At 38.9% G+C, this 23,175-nt stretch overlaps 1 protein-coding gene across 22 annotated transcripts in view; it reads left to right on the forward strand.

Moving 5' to 3' along the window:
• RYR2 (ryanodine receptor 2) overlaps positions 1 to 23,175 on the forward strand; it is a 722,683-nt gene that overhangs the window by 281,973 nt on the left and 417,535 nt on the right. For all 22 annotated transcript variants that reach the window (XR_010599784.1, XM_065589065.1, XM_065589068.1 and 19 more), the window contains 5 exons: positions 906 to 980; positions 1,796 to 1,874; positions 3,936 to 4,048; positions 15,522 to 15,621; positions 19,423 to 19,519. Coding sequence is in view for 21 of the 22 variants with exons in the window: in XM_065589065.1 (XP_065445137.1) it covers positions 906 to 980; positions 1,796 to 1,874; positions 3,936 to 4,048; positions 15,522 to 15,621; positions 19,423 to 19,519 (464 nt within the window). In the remaining variant the exon portion in view is untranslated. The remainder of the gene's footprint in view (positions 1 to 905; positions 981 to 1,795; positions 1,875 to 3,935; positions 4,049 to 15,521; positions 15,622 to 19,422; positions 19,520 to 23,175) is intronic.

The following is a 23,175-nucleotide window of genomic DNA, read 5'->3' on the forward strand; positions in this document are numbered from 1 at the left end:
AGATGCCTTGGGCCTGATTTCTGAACGTTCTGACCCTTCACAGATCTTGGTGCCTTTCACTGGAGTTTCTGGGTACTCAGTACTTCTGAGAAACTTGCTTGTGGTTTCTCAGGATGGGCATGAAAAATTGGGCAATTTTGAGCATTTTGGCTTTAATTTCCTGTCAGACAATGCAAGCTGTCTGATATCATTTGGACACCAGGCGACAAATACTTGTGACTTTGGACATCTCTGAATGCAGTTGAAGAAGTGTGATTATACTGCTTGGGAAATGGGGGGGGGGCAATATTTCAGGAGTCTGGGGCTGGAGGGGGCTTGACAGGACCTGTTGATATGTGGCTACACAGATGCACTGGCCATTCTGCCTCCCCATTCCCATATGGAAGGTAACACAACACACATCAAAGTTACGTCACTCCTGAGGCCTGAAGAGTGGCTTCACTTCCATTTTCAGCCTAAGGGGAAAGATTTTTATCTCCCTGAAGATCTCTACAAAGAATCTCTGTATGGCTGGATGCAAAGTCCATAATTTTGCCCGTATCAGTCAAATAAGAACATGTGATATTAAATGACAGTTTAATTCAGTAATCACTTGTCCAAGTCTTTTCTGAGAAGTGTCCAACTGAACTAATACATTCTGATTAAAATTTCACTATGGTAAGAAGCAGCAAAGGTTACTTAACTGGATTACACAGCTAAAGAGAACACATTGGCAATATTAACTACTGCCAAATCATCGAACTTCATCTGTATCAAAAAATCGATTTAACTAGCAGGGGGCAGATACGTTTGTGGATGTTGAATGGAAATAAAGAGGAAATGTTACCTGGGAGCCGATTATATTTGGATGAAGGGTCTAATTTTAATCTAACCTGCCCATCAACCAATTTTCTTTATCTGTACAGACTGCACAAGGTGGTGGTCATCGAACGCTTCTCTATGGACATGCAATATTGCTGCGCCATTCCTACAGTGGCATGGTATGTATGAATTTTACCTTGATGTGTAGGTGTTGATGCTAGTGTTGGTATCTATTTTCTGTCAGTATTTGTAGCTACAAGTGATAACACTCAAACTATTGCCATTTAAAATTATCCTGTGAATTATTCACATGAGAGAAGTGTTTCTCCCACTGAACTTATGGCAACAAAGTGGGTTAGGAGATTGGCAATAGGAAACAGAGTCTTTCACTTGTAGGTTCTCTTTTGAAATCCAGCCCATGTTGATACAGACCAAAAATAATTAATATCTGATCCCTGTCTGTTGGCCTATGTTAAATGGGTTCATGATTTCTCATTTCCTTTCCCAATGGGATAATTGTTCACATTACATAAATTACAGTATTGCCACAACTGCCGTCTGGTTGGCAATTTGAACACCGGCCAAAGATTGAATGGACAAGGAGACAGAACCTTGTATATACTTCAGACAGAAATCTTCCCATTTTCAATACCTTTCTGGAGCGTCCAGGTTCAAAGCTTCCTAAAAGACCCATCAAAATCTTAGAAATTAAACTCCAGTGGAAATCATTCCGTTATTGTCAGCATTGCTCTCCCTGTTTTTCACTGAAAAGCTGATGTAGATGAAGACTGACAACATATTTCAGAACATTAATCTTAGCTCAAGTGCTGTTCTCATTAACAGGCAGTTAAAATCCTGGTGCTTTAAAAGAGAGTGGTTAGGATTGTTCAAGAAGTGATAAAAAGTTCTATAATAGCAGGCTGATGGCTTGTAACATTCAGAATAAGAAATCAGGCATGAGAAAAACTACTGAGACTTTTTTTTTTTTTGGTAGTATCTTTGCTGCCTCTCCACCTCACGGTCTTCGATGGATAAATTGGCATTTGATGTGGGATTGCAAGAAGACACAACAGGTAAAACTTTCTCTCTTAAGGAAACCCCTGCAATGGAGGATTCCTTTTGTTTAATCATTAGATTAAATTGATATAAATGCAAACTACTTTAAAAAGGTGTGACTACAAAGTTAAAGGCACAGAAATTAAGATTCTTACAATGTTACCATGGCCATGTTGCACATATGCAATATTTTATATTCAATTTTTTCATACCGAATATGTAGTTTAATGTGTCTTTTTTAGGCTGTAAAATGTATGATGTAGAATATTAAGGATATGGCACATGGCCAAGTTATTGTTGCGGTAAAATCCTTATCTTGTACATTTTTTTAATTTTAATTCTACATCATTAATGTTGCAATAATGTAGATGGTTTGGCTTTTTCTCGATTTTCTTTTTCTTTCTTTCTTTCTTTCTTTCTTTCTTTCTTTCTTTCTATTTGAAAGAGGGAGAGAGAGAAATCACCTCTGCTTACTAAAGTTAGGTGAGGGGTACAGATGAGGTTTCTCCTTTGCTGCTGCTGTTGACTGGAGACAATTTCCTACAAGTCTCACAGGGCTACAAAATTGTTTAATTAGCAAGATTTTATAATATATATTTGAAAAGGAACAATTTTTCCAAATGCCATGAGTATCTGAAAACGGGCTTCATTATGGAAACTAATTTGCAAACAAATTAACAAGTACACTTATTATGAATGAAAGCTACATGTACAGTACCTTCTAGTGGCGTTAGACCAAAGAATTGACTATAGTCTTAGGGTACGTCTATACTTACTTCCTGGTCCGGATGTAAGCGATCGATCTTCTGGGATCGATTTATCGTGTCTTGTCTAGACGCAATAAATCGATCCCGGATTGATCCCGGAAGTGCTTGCCATCGACGCCGGTACTCCAGCTCAGCGAGAGGAGTACGCAGCATCGACGGGGGAGCCTGCATGCCGCGTCTGGACCCGCGGTAAGTTTGGACTAAGGTACTTTGAATTCAACGTAGCTGAATTTGCGTACCTTAGTCCGAAGTGGGGGGTTAGTGTGGACCAGGCCTTAATTTAACGATGCTTTCTTTTACTAACAGGTTAATTTTTGATAATCTCTTTTGCGTCCTCATTGGTGGAATTCCCCTCAATATCTATGCCCTCGTTCTCAGAGGAGAATTTCTTCTTCCCCATTCTTACTCAAAACCTTGTGACATAGTGACAAGGAAGGTCCCTTAGTGAAAGAAGACTGGATTGCGTTTCCTAAAGAGCTTAGAATTGTTAGTCCTATCTTGTCATCACTGATCATTACCAGACCGTTATTCCAACACATGTGAGCTGTTCCTATACTCTGTTGGCTGAGCACGTATCCTCTTCAGTATTCCTATCTCTGATAGAGAAGGATACAAGCCTCTGAGCCATAACAGATTTTTTTAATGTGGTAATGCAGGAACAATAACTTGAGGACAGCATGTTCTGTCCTTAGCTAGTCAAAACTGCCATAGACTTTGGGTCTGCCAGCACTACATCTGGGAGCGAGCCTCTGAGCCCGGGTCCACAGACTTGTGCTAGTGGAGCCAGTGGTCTACAATTAGCTGTGTAGATGGTGCTTTGATATTGAGACTTGGGTTGGAGCTTGGACTCTCAAACCTGGAGGTGGGGAGAAGGTGGGGAGGGAAGGGGTTGCCTGAGTGAGTAAAAACGAGGTCAGGACATCAGGGCTCAGACCTTTTGAATAATTAAAAATAAACCCTTTGAACTTGTATTTAAGTTAAGAAATACATTCAAATATAACAGGTTCTAATATCTTTATAACTCAATCTCCTAGGATGGGGGAGAGGAAATATTGTCTACATTTTATAGATGCATTACTAAAATCAGAGAGATTAAGTTACTTCCCCTAGTGATTTAGCCAATGAATATACTGTCATGAATCGTATCTCAGGAAGGTATGTCAAACAAAGTGTTAACTATATACAAGGCATTAAAGTACATATGGACATTAATAAGAATTTTTTTAAGAAATCCAAATAAAACTGAAGAAATAAGAATAATCCCAAGCATTTCCTTTCTAATGTGTCTTTCATTAATCCATGACAACACAGGTGAGGCCTGCTGGTGGACCATACATCCTGCCTCCAAACAGCGATCAGAGGGAGAAAAAGTGCGTGTTGGAGATGACCTCATCTTAGTTAGTATATCTTCAGAAAGATACTTAGTAAGTGCTACAGTAAGAATATATAGATTGTGCTTGTCTTATAGAAATGATGATCCAGAAAATGACATGGAAATTAATAAAACTATTGCTTTACAGTTTGATCTGCAATTTTTTCTCTAAAGTATAGATTAAATAATACAATCTCAGTGTTTGATAAGATATAAATAGCTGTTAATACTGCTTGAGCATAAGAGCTAACACTGATATCATGACATAAACCAAAACATCATAGGTCTGGAAGTAGTGACATTGGTATATAAGATAATGATATTGATGTTATTGGTTCTTGCAAGGATAATGATATTGATATTATTTGTTCTTGAATAAATTTACTAATTATATGAAAATGAAATAGTAATTATGAATTCATAATATAGAAGATCCTAACATAATTGTGGAATTGTACAATAGATCTGAGATTAACAGCCCTTTTTATATATGAAATAAAACTTTATATCAGAATTTAAAAAAAAATCTACCTGCATAAGGTTAAGGTTGTAAAACAAACTGGTAAATGAATCAATAATCATTTAAAAACAGATATTGAGTCTAAACTCATCTAACTGTGGGAGGAATAATCTTACATCATTACAATTGTAATCTAACTCTCCTCTTTTCTTTCTCAGGCCTTGCATTTCAGTGCTATTGTTAGTTTGTATCACAGTCTTCATTGTATTCAAGTACCATTTGCAATTTGTGAAATTCATTGTTAAATTGTATTTTAAAGAAAAAGTGTGAAATCTATCAAGATATATTCCATCTATGATTTAAATAAGATATAATTAAGACTGAGAAAAGTGTAGATTTAAAAAAAAATACATAAGTAAAAAAGTGTGGTTTTTACCTGTAGTCTATAAATAACCTCTTTGGGGCTATTACAGCCTACTTGGCCATATACATTTTGGTAACTATGATAATTTAGAGTAATTTTTTTCATAACACCCATTTATTAGTGTTCTATGTAAATCTTTTTGGCTGTATCATCCCATCATGTGTGTAATACTGGGCAGAAAGAGAGCACACTACATCCTAAAATACAAGAAAATTATTGTGTTGCAATTCTGCCATCTTGTCTATTTGTTGGGGGTTGGTTGAAAGGGGCGGAAAGCAATGCATATAGATTGCTTACTTCCTACTAGGTCAGAAATGAGCATAGTCTTCCATATAAGAGGGTAGTCAATGCCAGATCTCTTTTGCCATAGGATGCTTTCTATTTGCAGTGTAAAAAGTGAGTGTGGAGAGTTAATAACTTTACCAGCAGTAATAAAATATGTGACAAGCTTTCTCAGCTGAACAGTCTGCTCCCGAATCCAAGGAAGAACTACTGCATTGATAGGGAGCCATCATGATCCAGTAGGTGGAGCAATGGACTGTAAATCAAGAGACCTGAGTTATAGTCCTGCCTTCCCCCCTCCCCCCCCCCAAAGTGCTGTGACACTGCTGAAGCTGCTGCCCTCACTCTGCTCCGTCCCTCCCCCCCCCCACTATAGGCTGGCACGTGTCGCATCTCTTTTAAAGTGATTTGACGTACTGATTAAAAACATTCCATAAAAGCTAAGTGTTGTTATAATATCTGCACTGGGCTGTGACCACTTCCTTTCAAGGACAGAGTATGACTCTGCCTAACCCAATCTGATCAAAATGATATTCTCTTATAAATATTGCTGGCCATTAGGTTGGACCCATAACCAGTCGGTTTCCTCTGTTGGGGCAACAGAGTTCTGTGAACACGTCTCAATGTTGCCAGCATGTGCCACCATCTAATGTGTATTTTTAAAAACTGCTGCTGCACTCATGTGTGCCAAATATGTATGGTTGATAGCAGAGCTCACCACCACCGAATATGCCAATCTTTTAACATTCAGTTAACATTTTGTGTATTTCAAGTGAATAAGGATCTGGATCACAATGAATTGTTATTCTTTTAAACATCCCCCAGAACAAATTCCATAGATCTGAAAATGAATTACAAGAGGAATGATGAAGATAAAATGAGAATTAGTAGCAGTGAGGTCAGTGATGCTCAGGCTGAGTAATGTGTTAGAAAATCAATTTAAAAACTTGAAAACTGCAGTTATTTCAATGCAGAGATGTTTAATACAGTGTAATAATTTCTACATCACAAGAGACACATAGTTACTATACTGATTATAATGCTGGTCTGCAACTGCATTATGCAAATCTAAGAAGGCTTGAGGTTTGCTTCTCTTTCACATACAAGATGACAATGACTTAAAATACGGGAAACTAATACTCTGATATCATTAGAAATGGAAGTTTCTTCCTGAAATTGTTTCAGCATTGTTGACTGATTGGGGGCAGGGAGAAATTCCTTTAAAAAGATTATGTATCTTGAATTGGAAGAAGATTTTCTAATACAGTGCAGCTGACTTCTGTCACCCTCCCAGGACAAAGGAACAGCTGCTTGTGAAATAGGAAAGGTACTCACTCTAAATCTTTATTTATGCCATAAGAGGGCCTTGAATACAAGAGCCTTCAGGCAATCAGAGACTTCTGGAGCGCAAGGGAATAACCAAAGTTGTAATAGGTGGGGTTGGAAGTGCAGCTTAATATTAAGCTTGCCCTACACTTCCCATTGAGAGACCCTAGTTTTACTTGCTTATGATTTGGCTAAACTTTAACAGTTTGGGCTGAAGCCGTTTGTGAGAATGCGGATAGGAAGAACACATAGTGTTGCCCATGTATTCAGAGCAGGGTTTGAATAGCATGCAGTAAATAAGTCCTGAGACCACATACTGAACAATTAGAATAAAACAAAATATTAAATAGCTGCTGATTAAGTGAACGCCATCCATCCTGTGCCCTGAACAAAGCAGGGGTTATATGGAAAACATAATATATGATCATGTAATTACAGACTGTATGTGCTGGATAAAGGTTGCACAGGCAACCTCAATTCTGGTGTTTCCTAATTTTTGAGTGTTTGACCGTGTGACCTTAATAGTGTTCCTTTTTAAGATAGTGTTTTTATGTAATCATAATTAAATTATGATGAAAATTTGGAAGGGATATTAAACCTCATACTTCAGGGTTTAAACTGTCTAACTATTAGAGCTTAGGCTGATACCTTCATCATTATCCCACATCTGCCTGCTGAGGCATTCTTTCTCCTTCCTCTGAACATAAGAACGGCCATACTGGGTTAGACCAAAGGTCCATCTAGCCCAGTATACTGTCTTCCGACAGTGGCCAGTGCCAGATGCCCCAGAGGGAATGAACCGAACAGGCAATCATCAAGTGATCCATCCCCTGTCGCCCATTCGCAGGTTCTTGCAAACAGAGGCTAGGGACACCATCCCTGCCCATCCTGGCTAATAGCCATTCATGGACCTATCCTCCATGAACTTTTCTAGTTCTTTTTTGAACCCTGTTATAGTCTTGGCCTTCACCACATCCTCTGGCAAGGAGTTCCACAGGTTGACTGTGCGTTGTGTCAAAAAATACTCCCTTTTGTTTGTTTTAAACCTGCTGCCTATTAAAGTATCTGGAAATAGCAACTATCATGATACAAGACTAGTTGGACCTTGTGTCTGATGTAGAGTGACATTTCCTATATGCCTGTAGACTCACGCTATAACCCCCCGCTCTGACACTCCCTATATGTAGATGAGGGAGGCTGGAAAGGGGTAGTATATAGCTAGCAGTCCCAGCTCTACACCAGCTAAGGACTTACCCTGGCCCCGTGGGTCCCTGGCTGGCTGTTTACACTACCTTTCTGGCTGCTTTGCTTCATCAGATGGATGCAAAGGAACTAGGGTTTAGCAAAGTGTTCAATCCTACTAAAACTTCTTGGGTTTTGCCTAATTTTGGATCAAAACCTGGAATTTTCAGCTCTTTTCACAGAATGCAAGGGGCTGGTTCCCCCCTTCCAAATAAAATACTCAACTCAGGTTTGCTCAAAAGGTTCAGAGATCTTTTAGTGATCCTGGGTTCCATTTCATTTTTGTATCCAAACCTGTCAAGTTTTTAGCTGTATTATGAAAACTTTACACAGCTACAATTTTAAGGGTTTTACTTTCCCTCCCTGTTCCTCTCTTCCTTCCTGTAAGCAAATATCGTTTCTAAATGCTTTTTTGACAGCATCCACCATTGTCAGTATCATGTATGTCCATTGACTTGGACAAAACAAGTTGAGTCAGAAGTGAAGTTATACCTGGCAAATTAGCAGGATGGATGCTGTTCGGTGTTTTTGTTTGTGAAGGCACTATGCCAGTTTTCCTCCTTACGCTTTTTCTGAAGACTGCTTACTTTAAAATAGTCTTAAAATCAAATGTTCTTCCCTCCTGCAGCATAAAGAGAACAGAAAGCATGAGGCTAACTAGCTGTAGGTACAGTTATGTGAACTTTGATTCCTTCCCTGGCATAAAAATAGCCATAACTTGGTTATTTTACATCACATTGGGCTTTCCCTTTGCCCGATCCCAGTCTCTGTAAAGAGAACTAAGCAAAATTGTGGAGACATCCTTTCTGTTCCATTGAATTCCTTCTCAGAGGCACAGCTTTTGTGAGGAAGGTCCTTTCAAGACATGTTTTGGAACCTACTGGTATTGCTTGGTTGGCTGGCAAGGGTAATTATCTGAGAAATAAAAAATGGCCCTCTGTCCCATGGCTGAAAGGGTTAATACTCATTTAGAGCCATATTCTGGATCCTGCTGTGGAGTGCCAGGAGTTGGGGAGAAAGAGGGTACCTGGAGGGCAAGAGTCAGCTACTTGTGTTCTCTCACCCAGAGGTTCCACAACATTTTTTTGCTGAGCCCTCCATCAGAGATTCATGTCCCATGTATGCCCCCCTTTTTCTAAGGGGGGACTTACCCGGTGCAGCTGAGGAAGGCTTTTGCTCCCTGCAGCAGTTGGGCAGTTTCAGCTGCCGGGACCTGGCTCCTTGCCTATCTCGCTCCCCACCTGTGCAGGAGAAGCTAATGGGCAAGCTAATGTGCTGAAGGGCTGGGGTCAGCAGGGGGCTCTCTCTTCCAGGGGATGAGTACTCCTGGGGTGCAGCTTTCAGCTCCCCACTTAGTGTCCCCACCGGCCTCCCCAGCAGAGGAAGGTAACTGTAGCAGTGGGGGAGTAAGATGGGCAGGGAGCCTGGTCCAAGCAGCTAATACTGACTGCATAGAGCCTCGCCAAACAGAACCCCCTCTGACCCTGACTCTTCAGTGTGACCCTATCAGGTCCTCATGCCCCCTGATAATCTCGTTGTGCTCCACGAGGGTTGCATGCCCCCCCGTTTGCTCTAAGCAAAGAGAAGAAAAGGGCAAAGGTGTTAGCCCCACTGGAGCAAATCTGTAACCTCTATTTCCTACACTAGCTGATATTGATCCTGCTTCGATGATGATGCCATTGCTGGTTTCATGTAGAGTCCTGAAACACCCTAGGAGGCATTGTTTGCAGGCAGAATATTTCCAGATACTGCTACTGGTGTGGTGGCCCCCTGAACCCCTTTCTTTCCTCCAGTGCAGCAGTGGCTTTAATAGCTGCAGTATAATCTTTAACATAAACTTCTCAAGTTGCACCAGAAAGGAAGCCTTTTTTGCTACTTGGGAAAGGCTGAGAAATTTAAAGAGCCCATAATTATCAGCTACAACTAGATGAGATATCAGCACTGACATGGCTTAGCTGTAAGGAAGCCTTCAGCAAGCTTTTTGTTTTCTTAATATTTTGCTCTCTGCACACCAGCACGTTCTTCAGTACAGAAACATTAGGTACATTTAAGTATGTTTTTCCTTGAGTGACGGAAATGTGTGGATTGAAATATATTGTTTATTTCCACAGTGCACTCTGCATTTCTTTCGTGTCAGCGTTTGTGCATGCCTTGAGTGCTGCATTTAAAATAAATGAGGTAGTCATTTGGAGCTATTGTTTTCTAGATGTAATTGTGGTACTAGAGGCATGGCTTGAAGGTTCTTGCAGAGATATCCTTCTCATGTTTAAGAATTTCAATAAATCAGAATGCACAAGATTCTGCAGTGAACACCAATGAACAGAACTGTGATTGTGAGAGATTATTTTCCTTTAGGTCAATATATATTATGTTAAATGAGGCTACAAATGATTGGAGAACCTGCTGTGCTAGGGGAGATTTCAATTTTTCAGAAATCATAGATAGGCTGCAGAATTTTACATATGTTTATAAAATATTGTGTTAAATCTCCTTTGATTTAAACACTATGACTGATTAATAGCTGTTTTAGGGTCTGATTCCTTTCTTGTTAGAAGGGGTGCAGCTAGCAATTAAGATTGCCTGATGCTGTCCATTTCAAGACACTTTTTCAGTTGCTGCTTAGTTTGCCAAAGAATTTGGGCTGAAATTTTCCATGATGGGTGTCTGCCTCAGTCTGATTTTTTTTTTTTTTTTAATTTCAATGAAAATGGTTCAGCTGTTTCTCAGAATGAGGTTAGGAGGAAAATATGTAGTTTTGCCCATGTTGAAAAAGTTCCTACAACTCGTTCCCTGTAAGGATGAACCTTCTGCCATCTCTGCGAAAATCAGCCCAAATGTATCCAAATTATCAGCCCCTGAAAATGTTTTCACATACTCAGTAGAGACTTCGTAAAGTCTGACTGATAAATTTTCCAAAGATTTGTCTGTACCGAGCATGCTCCATTCTGAAGCTGCAAGGGCTGAGCAGAACTTCACCTGCATTTGCTCCACCTGGCTAGTGGGAGCTGGGGCTGTGGAGTCAGGTGCAGGAACTAAGAGCTGGGAGACTCTCTGTCTTCTGCCTTCATTGTCTCCCTGATGGCTCTCAGGTAGCAAGGAGAAAAAATCCAGACTTGAATGCAGAGTGATGAGGGAATGGCAATGGGGGAGACTCAGACAAAGGGTTGGGGGTGGATAGGAGAGTGGGACAAGAAGCCAAGGAGGGTAGTGTGTGTGTGGGGGGGGGCAGGGCTGGGATGAAATAGTGGTGATGGGGTACTGGAACCTGGAGAGAAATAGGGAGGGTGAAGAAACTGGGACTGGGACAAGGACTGCCTGGAAGACATGGGTCAGGAAAGGGTCAGACTAGGTAGAAGAGGGTGGGTTTTCCTCAGAACCTGGAATAGAACTCAGGAATCCTAAGTTCAACGTTCCTCTCCTGTCTGCAAATAACTGTCAAACCCACTGGCAAAATGTATGCCTCTTCTTCCTGTAGTGGCGGTCCATACAGAGGTGACAGCCTGCTACTGCTCTGTTACTTGTTATGTCACGTGGCAGAGGCCTCTGCTTTGCATCTAAAGCTTCTAACCCTGATGATCAGTATGGTTCCATAGGATGGAATTTCTGGTTTTCTTTTTTTTTTTTTTTTTTCAATTTGCTTTTTTAAAAACACAGGCAATTACATACTGTTCTTTAATGCAGTTTTTTATAAAGTTGCAAAGTCAAGCCCTCTAAATTTAAGCAATGCCAGAATTAAGATTTCCTACATAATTTTAATTTGATCCACTTGTGTGTGTACAGCATGATATAATCTTTAATTACATGATCACATTCTATTTTTTCCACTGGACTTCTGCACCCATTCAGTGCACTGGATGGATGGTGCTAAGGGGGTGAGTCAAGTTGGATAGTTAATGAGGCTGTTGTCTGTAGGATCTGTGTTTCATTTGTTGAGACGTTGAAAGGTGTGTAGTGAATAAGGCAGGGTGCTTCAAGAAGATAAAAGAAGGTTTCATAGTTAAGGCAGTTGAATGCTTCCCTGGAGAACTGGATTGTATCTCTGCCACACAGTTCCTATGTGATACTGGGCAAGTCACTTAAATGAAATTTTTCACAGGTGGCCAGTAAACATATGTTGCTAATTTTCTGGGTACCCAACTTGAGATACGTTTGATCTGATCTGCAGAAGTTCTGAGCACTGACAGCTGCAACTGAAGTCAATGGGAGCTGAGCGGTGAAATAAACTGCTATAAAATACTAGCTTCTCTGAAAAATCAGGCCATATTCATGTGTTTGTACAGTGCTTACCACAGTGGGGTTCTGGTCCATGACTAAGGCTCCTAGTAGTGGCAGATTAGCCAATGGACCCACAGGGCCTGTGCTCAGAAGCCCTGGCCAATCAGGGGCCCAGAAAAATGGGTGTCCCGCCCCCAGTCGACAAGTGCCGGGGTGGGGCAAGGCCATGCTGCACTCCCTGAAAGCAGCACCAGGTGGGTGGAATGGGAGAAGCCCCGACCCTGGTCCCCTGCAGAAGCGTGGGGCAGCAGGGGAAGCCCCAGGGCCTGGACTCCCAGACCCCAGCTGTGGCCCCAGGATTGGAGGAGCTCTGGCTGCGTGCTGCAGCCTCAGGGCTGGAGGAGCTCTCATTCCCCGCTGCAGTCCCAAGGCCCTGGCAGGGGGGACAGAGCTTCTCTGGTCTTGGGCTGCAGTGGGGGAGGAGGGGAGAAAGGGGTGGAACAGGGGAGGGGCTGTGAGGGGAAAGGGCAGAATGGTGTGCAGTTGTGGGAAGGCTGCAGGCGGAAGACGCAGAATGGGGGCAAGACTGCAGGTGGAAGGTATGGGGAGGGGGCCCCCCCACTTGCTCTGGCCCAGGGCCCCACAAAACAGTAATCCACCTCTGACTCCTAGGCACTATGGTAATACAGATTAATAATAGCCTCTGTGCTTCAGTTCCCCATCTGTAAAATGGAAATAATTATTTCACTATTCCTTGCAGGGGTGTTGGAAAGATAAATTCATTGATGTTGGTGAAGCATTCAGGTGATTCAGTGATGAGCAGTATAGAAAAGCCCATAAAGAAATTAATAATTCTGTATTCAGAGCAGGATTTGAATAGTGTACAGTATGCCAGACATGGGGCCACACACTGAACAATGAAGAGAAAACAAAATATAAAGTACCTGCTCATTCAGTGAGCACAAGCCTTCGTATGCACTGAATGAGGCAGGTGTCCTGTGGAAAAAGATAGCATAACTAGGAGATATCATTCTATTCACATTAATGGTTATTACCTGATACATCTAAATGAGCTGGGAGGTCAGTGGGCTGATTTGCAATGCTTGTATAATGCCATAGCAGTAAGATATGCACTGAGAGAGACCAGGCAAGAAACAGAAAGATGGGATGACATACTGCCATTATGCTGTTGGTAGTTGACACGCTATTATTTTAGTCCTTACCTGTTGTAGACTGTCTCCCAGCCATCTGAGTGTATGTCAGATATAATTTAAAAAAAAAATTGAAGTACTATCTTAAAGTCAAGGATCTGCCATTGCTCCTCATGTCTGATCTAGGTAACTTAGTTTAGGATTTTCTAAAGCATCCATTACTTTGGTATCTAAGCACTGTTACAATCCAATAATTTAAAATACACTTTTGATACTATATGTGAAAAGTTATTAATCTGGTAAAATAAATAATAATTAAAAATCTAAGTTCTTATTTACCGGACAGTTCTCAGTTGCTCCTCTGTAGTCTTTACAGTATATCAGAAGTCTCCAAATACATATTAATGGAACCGATTCTGACAATGTAGAGTGCAGGCTTTGTAGGATTACTGCAAGTTACATCTTTTAATAGTAGAATGTCTGAGACAGCAAAATATATCTTCACACTACTTAGAAAAACAGCAAAAACAGATAAGAAGACAGATTTAAAAGATAGCCATGTGATGGTTGCTGATTGGGCACATAAAGAAATGAAACTGAGAAGGAGGAAGCGTATTAGGCACTCACTCCAAGATAGCAGAGAGTACATTAGCAAAACAGACTACACATTAAAAAAAAAAAAAGGGAGAAGTATGTAGGGACAAAATTAAAAAGGCCAAGGCACAAAATGACATTAAACTAGCTAGAGACATGAAGGACAACAAGAAAATATTCTTCTAATACATAAGAAACAAAAGGAAGACCAACGACAGCATAGGTCTGTTACTCAATGGGGAGAGACAGGGAACAATGACAGAAAATGTGGAAATCGCAGAAGTGCTAAAAGACTTTTTTGGTTTTGGATCTCACCAAAAAGGTTGGCTAGAAACTGTTTTTTGTTCCAAAGCACCAAGAACCTTTATGTTCTGCATAATCACTTATATGACTCCTTTCTAATGCAAACAGAGACTTGTTATGGGTTTTAATCTAGTGCTGCCTCCACTACTCCCTGGAAACAGTGACTAGGTATGCTATTATTCACTCAATTGTTTCAGAGGGTATTTCCCTCCCTTTTCTGCCTACTTCCCCTTCACATACGTATTTTCTCCACTGTAATGACTCAATATAACCTGTACCTTACTTGTATGAGGGAGAACCTGTATCTGTATCATACTTCTGCAGAGAAAACTTGGTGATTGGTGCAGCAGATATAGATTGGCATGGTGAATGCAGTTCAGACATACAGTTAATTCACGAGAGGGAAACCCTGAAGCATATCTCCTCCCCCAAGTGCATTGAGAAGCACGGAGGATGAATAAACCAATGCCAAATTTAGAAAATCCATAATCTGCTCCCAGATTGAAATGAATAGGCAACCACTGAGTCTAAACACTCAGAGGAGATGTTAGTAGTGGTGAAAGAGGCAATGAACTGGCACCAGAGTGTCTGCCTCCCTCTTAGGAAGAAGCCATAGACAATCTCTATTCTAGTATAGCCAACCTGTAAAATTATAACAAGTGCAAGTTCCAGTGATGTTCTATACTGAGTAGGGCTAAACCACCTTTCATTTTCAGGTGTCAGAAAGTCATCAAATGGATTCATGGTCCAGGATACTGCTAAATAAAATTACAAGAGACTTTTGAATATCTTGAAAAATCACTTTGGGAGTATCAAAGGGGAAGTGATATAAAATATATATAAAAAACGGGCAGATTTCCATTTTGATATGACTAATTCTTCCCACCTAGAATGTTTTCTCCTTGCTTTTAGTTAAGATCAACTAACTTTATGGCAGACTTTGCCATTTCTGTGGTGTTTAGATGGATTATCTTTTTCTCTCTAATGTGGACTAATGTGGGACACTCACACCTCTGTCACCTCTAGCCTAGATTATTGTAATTCTCCCCTCATTGGACTTCTCTTGTAACTGCCATTTATAGGGTGTTGCTTCCCTGACTTTTGGTATTTCATTTGTGGTAATTGCTAATGCCCATCTTCAGGATCTGCAGATAGATTTACTTCAGAGTCTTGCTTGACCCTACATAAAAACTATAATGTTATAGGACAGGAGCAGATGCTTGTAGGTTGTGAACTGAGGACCTAGATACATATTGATTGGCTTCATATACAGAGATCAAATTAAATGAATCCGGTTTGGATTATGTAACAATTTTGCATGGGTCAGAGGATTTCTTTTTCTTTTGTAGCTGCTGGTACATGCATCCCTGTGATAGAATGTACTGAATCTGTAAACCTGGCCTGTGAAAGTCAATGGAGACTATTACTGTGTGTTAATACTGAATGAATGTTTCCATGTGATTTAATTAACATCTGATAGGAACTTTTAAAATCTGTAATAAATATCTAATTTCTCTCCTTTGTGTAGCATCTGTCTTATGGCAACGGTAGCTTACATGTTGATGCAGCCTTCCAGCAAACACTCTGGAGTGTAGCCCCAATCAGCTCAGGAAGTGAAGTAGCCCAAGGTAAGATTGACTTGACTTTAATTATTAGAGTCCGCCGGACTGTGAATTAAATACATCCCCCCCCCAAAATCTGCCAATGATTCATGTACTGTAGCAAGGGGGTTTCTCTTGCATGAACATTTGATCTCACAAATGGATGTAAAAAATATGTTCCAAAAACAAAGACTAAAAATTGTACCAAAGGGTATAGTAATGATTTTCTACACACTTATTTCTAAGGAATGGAAAAAAATGAAGTAAATATTTTTATCCTAAAGTCACATTAATGTTGAAAATAAATGATAGAATACTTTACAGTCCAAATTTAAAATTACTTGCTCATATCAATCTTAAGGTTGCAATACATGTAGGGAGAACTGGTAGTGACACCTGTATTTAGGTTACCAAACAATTTCTATATATGTGTGTAGCCCACACTAACAGTGAGGCTATTTGTCCACCTCTAATCATTAGACCACATTTAGAGGATTATGAGTTTGCTACTGCTTCTAGTTATGGGCCTTTTTCTTTAACTCAGGCAGTAGATGTTCATGCTTATAAATCCAAAGGGCCTGGGTTCATTCCCTGCATCTGTCTTGAAGGGTGAGCCTAGGACTTGCTGGGCAAGGAGAATGGGACTGCTTGTGTGAGGAGAATGGGACTGGGATGGGCCATGGATGAGGAAGAGCCAGGACGGGACAGGCTGTAAAATTGGTCTATTATATTTAGAGTCTAGAAAGAATTTTTATTCAACTGTTGAAGTGAATTTGGGCAAAGAATTCCTGAATTTCAACACCATGACATATTACTACATTTGTGGGCAGAGGAGAAAGGGGGATCCTTCTTACAAAATAATCTTTTATGGCATGAAACTCAATAATTTGTAATTCTGTAGAAAGTAAATTTTGTGATTTACCCTTATAAATACTGTACTGACAGTCCTTTTAGCAAACTCACAAACATCCTTACTTTCCCAATCTACTGCAGGGTGTGTATTGTTTTTTTAAAAATAAAACCAAATAACACCCACCAGTTTAAATTTTTGTAACTGACAGATTTTTCTGGCAGGTATTGCCGTTGGTTTTGTTCTGATTTGATTAGCACTGTCATTAACACCGATTCTCTTCATTTTCTTTGTTCTGTGAGGGTAACAGAGCCATTTTACACATTCAGAGCTTGAATAAAATGGTGTCTGCTACAGTGAATTGTTAGGCAATTATCAGTGCATGACTGAAAAGTAGTAGCAGATGAGGTGTTCATACCCACAGAAGATCATATGAAAATGATGCCAGTTTTACATTTTTGTATCAGAGCATTTGATTGAAACTCAAGTCAATACAATTTTTCCTTTTTGCCTCTTTTATAGATGCAGGTTTTTAACTAATTGACTTAATTTTTGGGAGCAGCATTTTCCCTTGCATAGGTAATCATCTGGGTAATGTCAGGAACAATTAGTATTAGTAGTGAAGACTTTATTACAGCAAAGCCTGCAATTACTACTGTAATTAAGTCTGTCCTTTGTGAAGGAAGGATGATCTTGAAGTTAAAGCACTGATTTTGTATATGACCTTGGACAAATCACCTTGGTCTCTGTGCCTTATTTTATCTATAATTAAAATATGGATAATTGTTATCCCAGAGTTCAGGGTGACATTAATTTAATTAATGTCTATAAAATACTTTGACATCGTTGAATGCAAACCACTAAGTTATTGGTTCTAGGTGTATGTAATTCCAGAGAACACCTGTTCTGGATCAAAATTTTCCATTCTCTTTTAAAAAAAAAATACTGTTACAACTTTAGCCCTTTGTTTTATATTAGTTTGTAGAAACAAGAAGACATTTGTGTCAGATTTTTGAAACATATCAGTAACATAACAATAGCTTTTATTTAAGTAAAAATGTACAGATCATAAGTCCATGATGTGAAATCAGAATTTGTAGCCAAAACTTAAATGAATTTGTTACTATGTAAAACTTGGTTGCATTATTTTTCACAAACCTGTGTTAAGGAATCAGCAAACATAAGTTGATTAGTGGAAGTGGGTCTTTAGCTACAAGTCAAATAAGACTGTACTGTAAATTGCATGGGGGCAGTTTAAAAAGAGTTGCTTTGTGCAGTGTTTTGCCTTTTGAAGATGGGCACAAGTCTGAATACACATATCTGTATTAACCCCAATATGGATCCATATTACAAAATTAAAATGTATCTGGTAATGACTCTGAAGGAATCATAATAAGCTATCATATCAAAATCCCTTACCTACAAATCAAAAATTCACTTTTGAAAACTCCCCAAATAAATTTGCGATATTTCAAAATAAGAGAAGAAAGCCAAATGCTAATCCAATATTGAAGCTTAAACGAAGGCACTGAATTTGCTCAAGAGCATATAGGGTTGAAAAGATTTTTTCTTAGCATACACTTAGATTTCAAATATGCATACATGTGCTACTTTTAACATTTATATTTGAAATTCTGTACACTGTAATTGCTTTGCAATATAGCTAAATTATCAATAGCAGTCACAGCCTTTCTTGTTATAAGATTACATAACTATTTCCCTTCTAGCATTCCATTTTCACATGTTCATAACTTTTTGGAATGAAGACTTTTCAGACTGAATTCTGTACCCAAAGAGAAATGTCTTTTCAAAAAGTTGAACAAAAATAGAATAACTGTTTTTGAGTATGAGACATTCTCCCCCCGCTTCATTTAAAAAATAAAACAAAAAACAATTTTTTTTCCTGTTAAGGAAAATGCTCCCATCACCTGCATCTACCTCTTTCAGCTGCCCTTTGAATTAAAAACCTGGAAGAAAAACAAGTGGGTTATGAACATATAACTTGTGCATCAAATACATGTGAAGAATGGTTCGCAAAGGGGCAAATTGAGTCCCCAGTGCCTAGGCTGAGGATCTCGGCAGGACATTGGGAAGATCCATGCAAGAGGAGGAGAGGAATTCACATACCTCTGTCACACAGTGGCAGTAGAACCAATCTGTGGAGGCTACTTCAGGATCATAGAGCATGGCCCTGCAAAAAGCTGGACTCTGTGCTGCACCGGAGGTGCATGCACCCAAATCCTGCTCCCTCTCTCATGAAAGAGCAGGCACTAGTACTGCACCTGGGGAGATAAAGGCAGGATTGGCTCCATAATGTGGCTAAATCTGTTTCTATCCAAGGACAAAATATCTGATACAAAGATTTTATACCAGTAGGATGCCAATGTCAATTTTATTTTCCTTTTTAGTACTATAGTAAAACCAAGGCAATTAAGTCCTCAAATCATGTACAGATGCAGATCCTGATATAAATCCATACTAGCAAGGAGAAATTCAGGGTTAGGCATTGAATTTATTACATGTTGGCAACACTAGTATAGCTTTTCAGGCTAATAAAATCTCATTGAATTGAACTGGAAATTGACTGAATCTCTGTCCTCTTAGCGTATACTATTATAGGAAGCATTGTGAGGCTATCAGAACATTGTCAGTTTTTAGTACCACATACACAAGCAAAATGGGGCTGAAAGAAAAGTTCCAATTTCTTGATGTTCTCACTTGCTGAGATTTTAGTGCGGTCATTAGGGATTTATTTCCAACTGCTGTCTTCAATTTCACATGTGCTGTGTACCACGCACACTTGCGTGTACTTGCGGGTCTCAGATCTGTATATGCACCCATGGTGTGGATACGTTGAATAATTGGAGACTGTTTTGAGGCCAGCCAGAAAGTGAGCCTTTAATATTGTTTGAATGTGGTTTTTTTGTGGTTCAGCTCAGACAAATATACATGACTTTCTCTTCTTCCTTTCATTCCAGGATATTTGATAGGAGGTGATGTGCTGAGGCTATTGCATGGGCACATGGATGAATGCCTTACTGTCCCTTCAGGGGAACATGGAGAAGAACAGCGAAGGTAGGTCTTGAAGCCTAAAACACATACAGGAGTAACAAGCTTTATTGAATTAATTTTGACACTCACCGATATTACAATATTTCAGCATATTAGACTTATACAGACATCGCTCATCCTAAAGAGAGATCCCATTGGGATTAACTCTTGGTATGAAACTTACAGCCTTCCCTGGAGTTTCCTTTTTCAGTTTCATTAACCTTACTTCCTTTACAGTTGCAAAAGTAATAAACTCTATTAGAAGTGGACTTAATCCAGGAACATCAAGCAAGTGAACTGAAATCAGAAGAAAACTGAAACAAATTCACTTTAAATCACTTAGCAACTTTTAAATTAATGACTTGTGAGTCACCTTTTTGCTTGTGTCGTTAGCCTAAAACTGAATCTGGGAGCATAAATGCCAAGAAACCTCCACACCCACTGTGCTAGAAACTGAGCTGTTGTGATGGACAGAATGGCAGGATTAACTATGTACTCTTCTTATGATTGATTTGGTTCTTTAATGTCCCCAAAGATCTATAGGCAAACTTCATCAGTTTTGTCACTACTGATCCATTCTGTAGCATACAGACTACCTCAGGAGGTGATATAGCAAGATCTTACAAGCTCAGGGGGGGGGCATCGTTTATTTCTTTGATAGGAGACTGAAGGAAATCCAGAATGCAGCAGGAATTTGTAATGGTGATTCAGTATGTGTGTCTCATATGAGCAGTCATATGGATGAATCAAATGGGAGGTACAATCAAAATTGTGTACATTTGAGGTAATTAAAGAGTCCCATTAAACTTTTCTCAAGAGTATGGCATTAATCTGTTTTCTGGCCAAATGCTAATTTAGATAACTTTCATTCTTTCCTAAACATTGCCTTGGTGTAGTTTTAAATCATATAAATTATTTCTAACTTCAGCTCCTAAATAGTAGTTTTGTGGCATTAATATCAGATGAGTTGCTATGTTATAGCATAAGTGGCTGCATTTCAGTGAGAATGAAGTGCTTTCTTTGTCTATCTTGTTCGTAAAGTCCTTTGGGAGAAAAGATTTTACATAAATATATTTTTCTGCTCCCTTCTTCTTTATCATCCTAATAATTGGGCAGAAGGAACATATTTTCTAGTTACTGAAGTATTGGAAATTTTAACCTTTCATGTTCAAAAGTATTACCTGCAAATTGTGAACTCTTTGGGGCAGAAACCCATCTTTTTGTTATGTTTTTGTACAGTGCCTAGCACAATAAGGGTCCTAGTCCATGACTGGGGCAGGTAGATGCTACTGAACTATAAATTAATAGTATGCTCTGTCACTCCAAAATTTAGTTTTTATGTTGTATGAAAATGTGATTTTTCTCACTGATTTATCAGGACAGATTATTTCTTCAGTTGAATTAACTGAATGATTATAGAAACTAGTATGTGGAGGAGGAGATAACTCCTGAAATATTTTAATAATTGTTTGATTTCTAAGCAGTCATAGTAAATTGTTATCTCAAGACAATATAGATTGCTTTGTTTGTAACCTACCAGTTGGTTTGTAGGGTAGCCATTTTGCTATATATGCCCAGAGATCCCTTGATTATGTTTTTCTTCTTTCTTGCTTATAGCATTGCAGATTTAAGGTTTGTGCCTTTCATGTTTACTTTTCTGGGTTGTTTCTCCTGGCACTTAAAAACAATAAATAAGTCAAAGATTTTTTTTAAAATAAAAGGCTTACTGAAGCGAGACTTCTGAGCTCAGATTTAGGTGGCTAAATATTGACTTGTGAGTCTAGTTTCAGGCACTATAGCAGGGCAGATAACTGATTTTTTTTTTTTGGTTTGTTTGCAAGTTGGAAAAGTTGGGAAAAAAAGTGAAGATGTAAAAAAAAAAAAAAAAAAAAAAAGTTAATGCAAGCAGAGGCACTCTAGAGAGAAGCAAGCCAGGATAGGATATACACTTATAAAGCTGTGAAAAGCGGCTTAGATATAGGAAATAGAAACAGCATATAATCAAGAGAATTATTTTTCTCTTAGTGTTTCAAAAATATTTCTCCCCATATTCCTTGTGATTCATTGATTTCCATATTGTAGCCCATGAAAGCTTATGCTCTAATAAATTAGTCTCTAAGGTGCCACAAGTACTCCTGTTCTTCATATTAGGTTTGCTCATTAAAAAAGATCTTTTCCCTTCCAAGTTGTCTTCTAAGATAGCTAAAATAAATTAGATAGCCCTTGCTGTGTAAAATATATAGCACTTTTTTTTTTTAGGCTAATGAAAAGAATTACAGTGGTTGCACTTAGGTTTTTTTTTTTTTTTTTTGACAGATATTACCAGTTCCAGTGGTATTTACCATTTAAAGTTTATGGGATATCTCTTGAACCCTAGAATGGTTTCAAGATGGAGAACATTTTTGAAGTGTGACCACTGCATGTATTAAATTTAGATACTATATAATGGGCCCATATGGTGTAGCATTTATTGCTGCTACAACTGCTTCCCTCCAGAAGTGCTATTGTGAATAGAATGAAGTGTAGCGGGAGGATCTGCAGTGAGATAACACATAAGGGCTTGCAGCATCGAGCACTGATTTAATGAGCTTTAAATTAAACACAAATTAAAGAAGAAAATAGGGATGTATCTTTACAATAGGCAATAACATTTATTCTTAACCTTAATATACAACATAAAAAAAAATCCTATACGTTAAAAAAAGCCTAAGGGTGCAAAGTCCAGCATTCTGAAATTAGGAAACACATTAACATGTCTCACATTCTTCTCCTCTTGAAATATTTACAAATTTAGCTACTGCACAAAATCTTTTTTAGATCTTATTGCGGACTAGTACTCCTCCCCCCCATGTGTCTGACAGGAGGATGCACTCATCTCTGGGAGATTTCTGTGGAGCCTAATTTCAGTTGTTAGAAATGTATGCATACTTTATATCTGACGTGTGACATTTGGCTACTGACAGGGCTACACACAGAAAGGTATGGAGAATTTTGGTGGGTGGTAAACTTGTAGGATTCACTATTTGCCTTGTAGGATTCATTATTTGCCCTGCCCTTATTTCTCATGCATTTCATCTCCCTAGATCAGTGCCAGTTGCGACTCATGAGCCTCAGTCTGAGTATCACTGCCTTAGATATAGGACATTTTGTACACAATGTATATACTATAGTTGGGCTATATTTGGAGGTATGTTTATTCTGCATCATCTGTGCAGGTAACTTTTGGAATTGTCTGAAGGCAGGCTTTAGTCATAAAGATAGAATTGTGTTTTGTTTCAGGAAGTCTTCAAAGACCAGTTCTACCTTGCAAAATGACAGCATAAAAATTGCATTGCGGGATCCTATATCCATTCTGACTCACTGATTTCTGAATCAGATTTGCTCAGTTAGCAAATAAAAAGATATTTTTCTCCTAAACCTTTTTCTCAAATAGGCAAAAGATTAGATAGTCCCAAAATACCAACTTTATTGGATTTTGTTGCCTGGCATCAAATGTCTGTAATGAATAAATCATTTAAGTATGACGGTTTCTGTTCTAGACAGCTTTTTAAAAATAGTTTATTTTTCTGTTGTGTTCTAGTGCATGTTAAATTTATTTGAATTTGCATGTAGGTAGGTTAAGTAGGTTTCTAAAGATTACTAAAATCAATAATAATACAAGCATTGTGTGCAACATGTGA

The sequence above is a fragment of the Chrysemys picta genome, chromosome 3 (genome assembly GCF_011386835.1).
Source record: "Chrysemys picta bellii isolate R12L10 chromosome 3, ASM1138683v2, whole genome shotgun sequence".
In the NCBI taxonomy this organism is placed as follows: domain Eukaryota; kingdom Metazoa; phylum Chordata; order Testudines; family Emydidae; genus Chrysemys; species Chrysemys picta.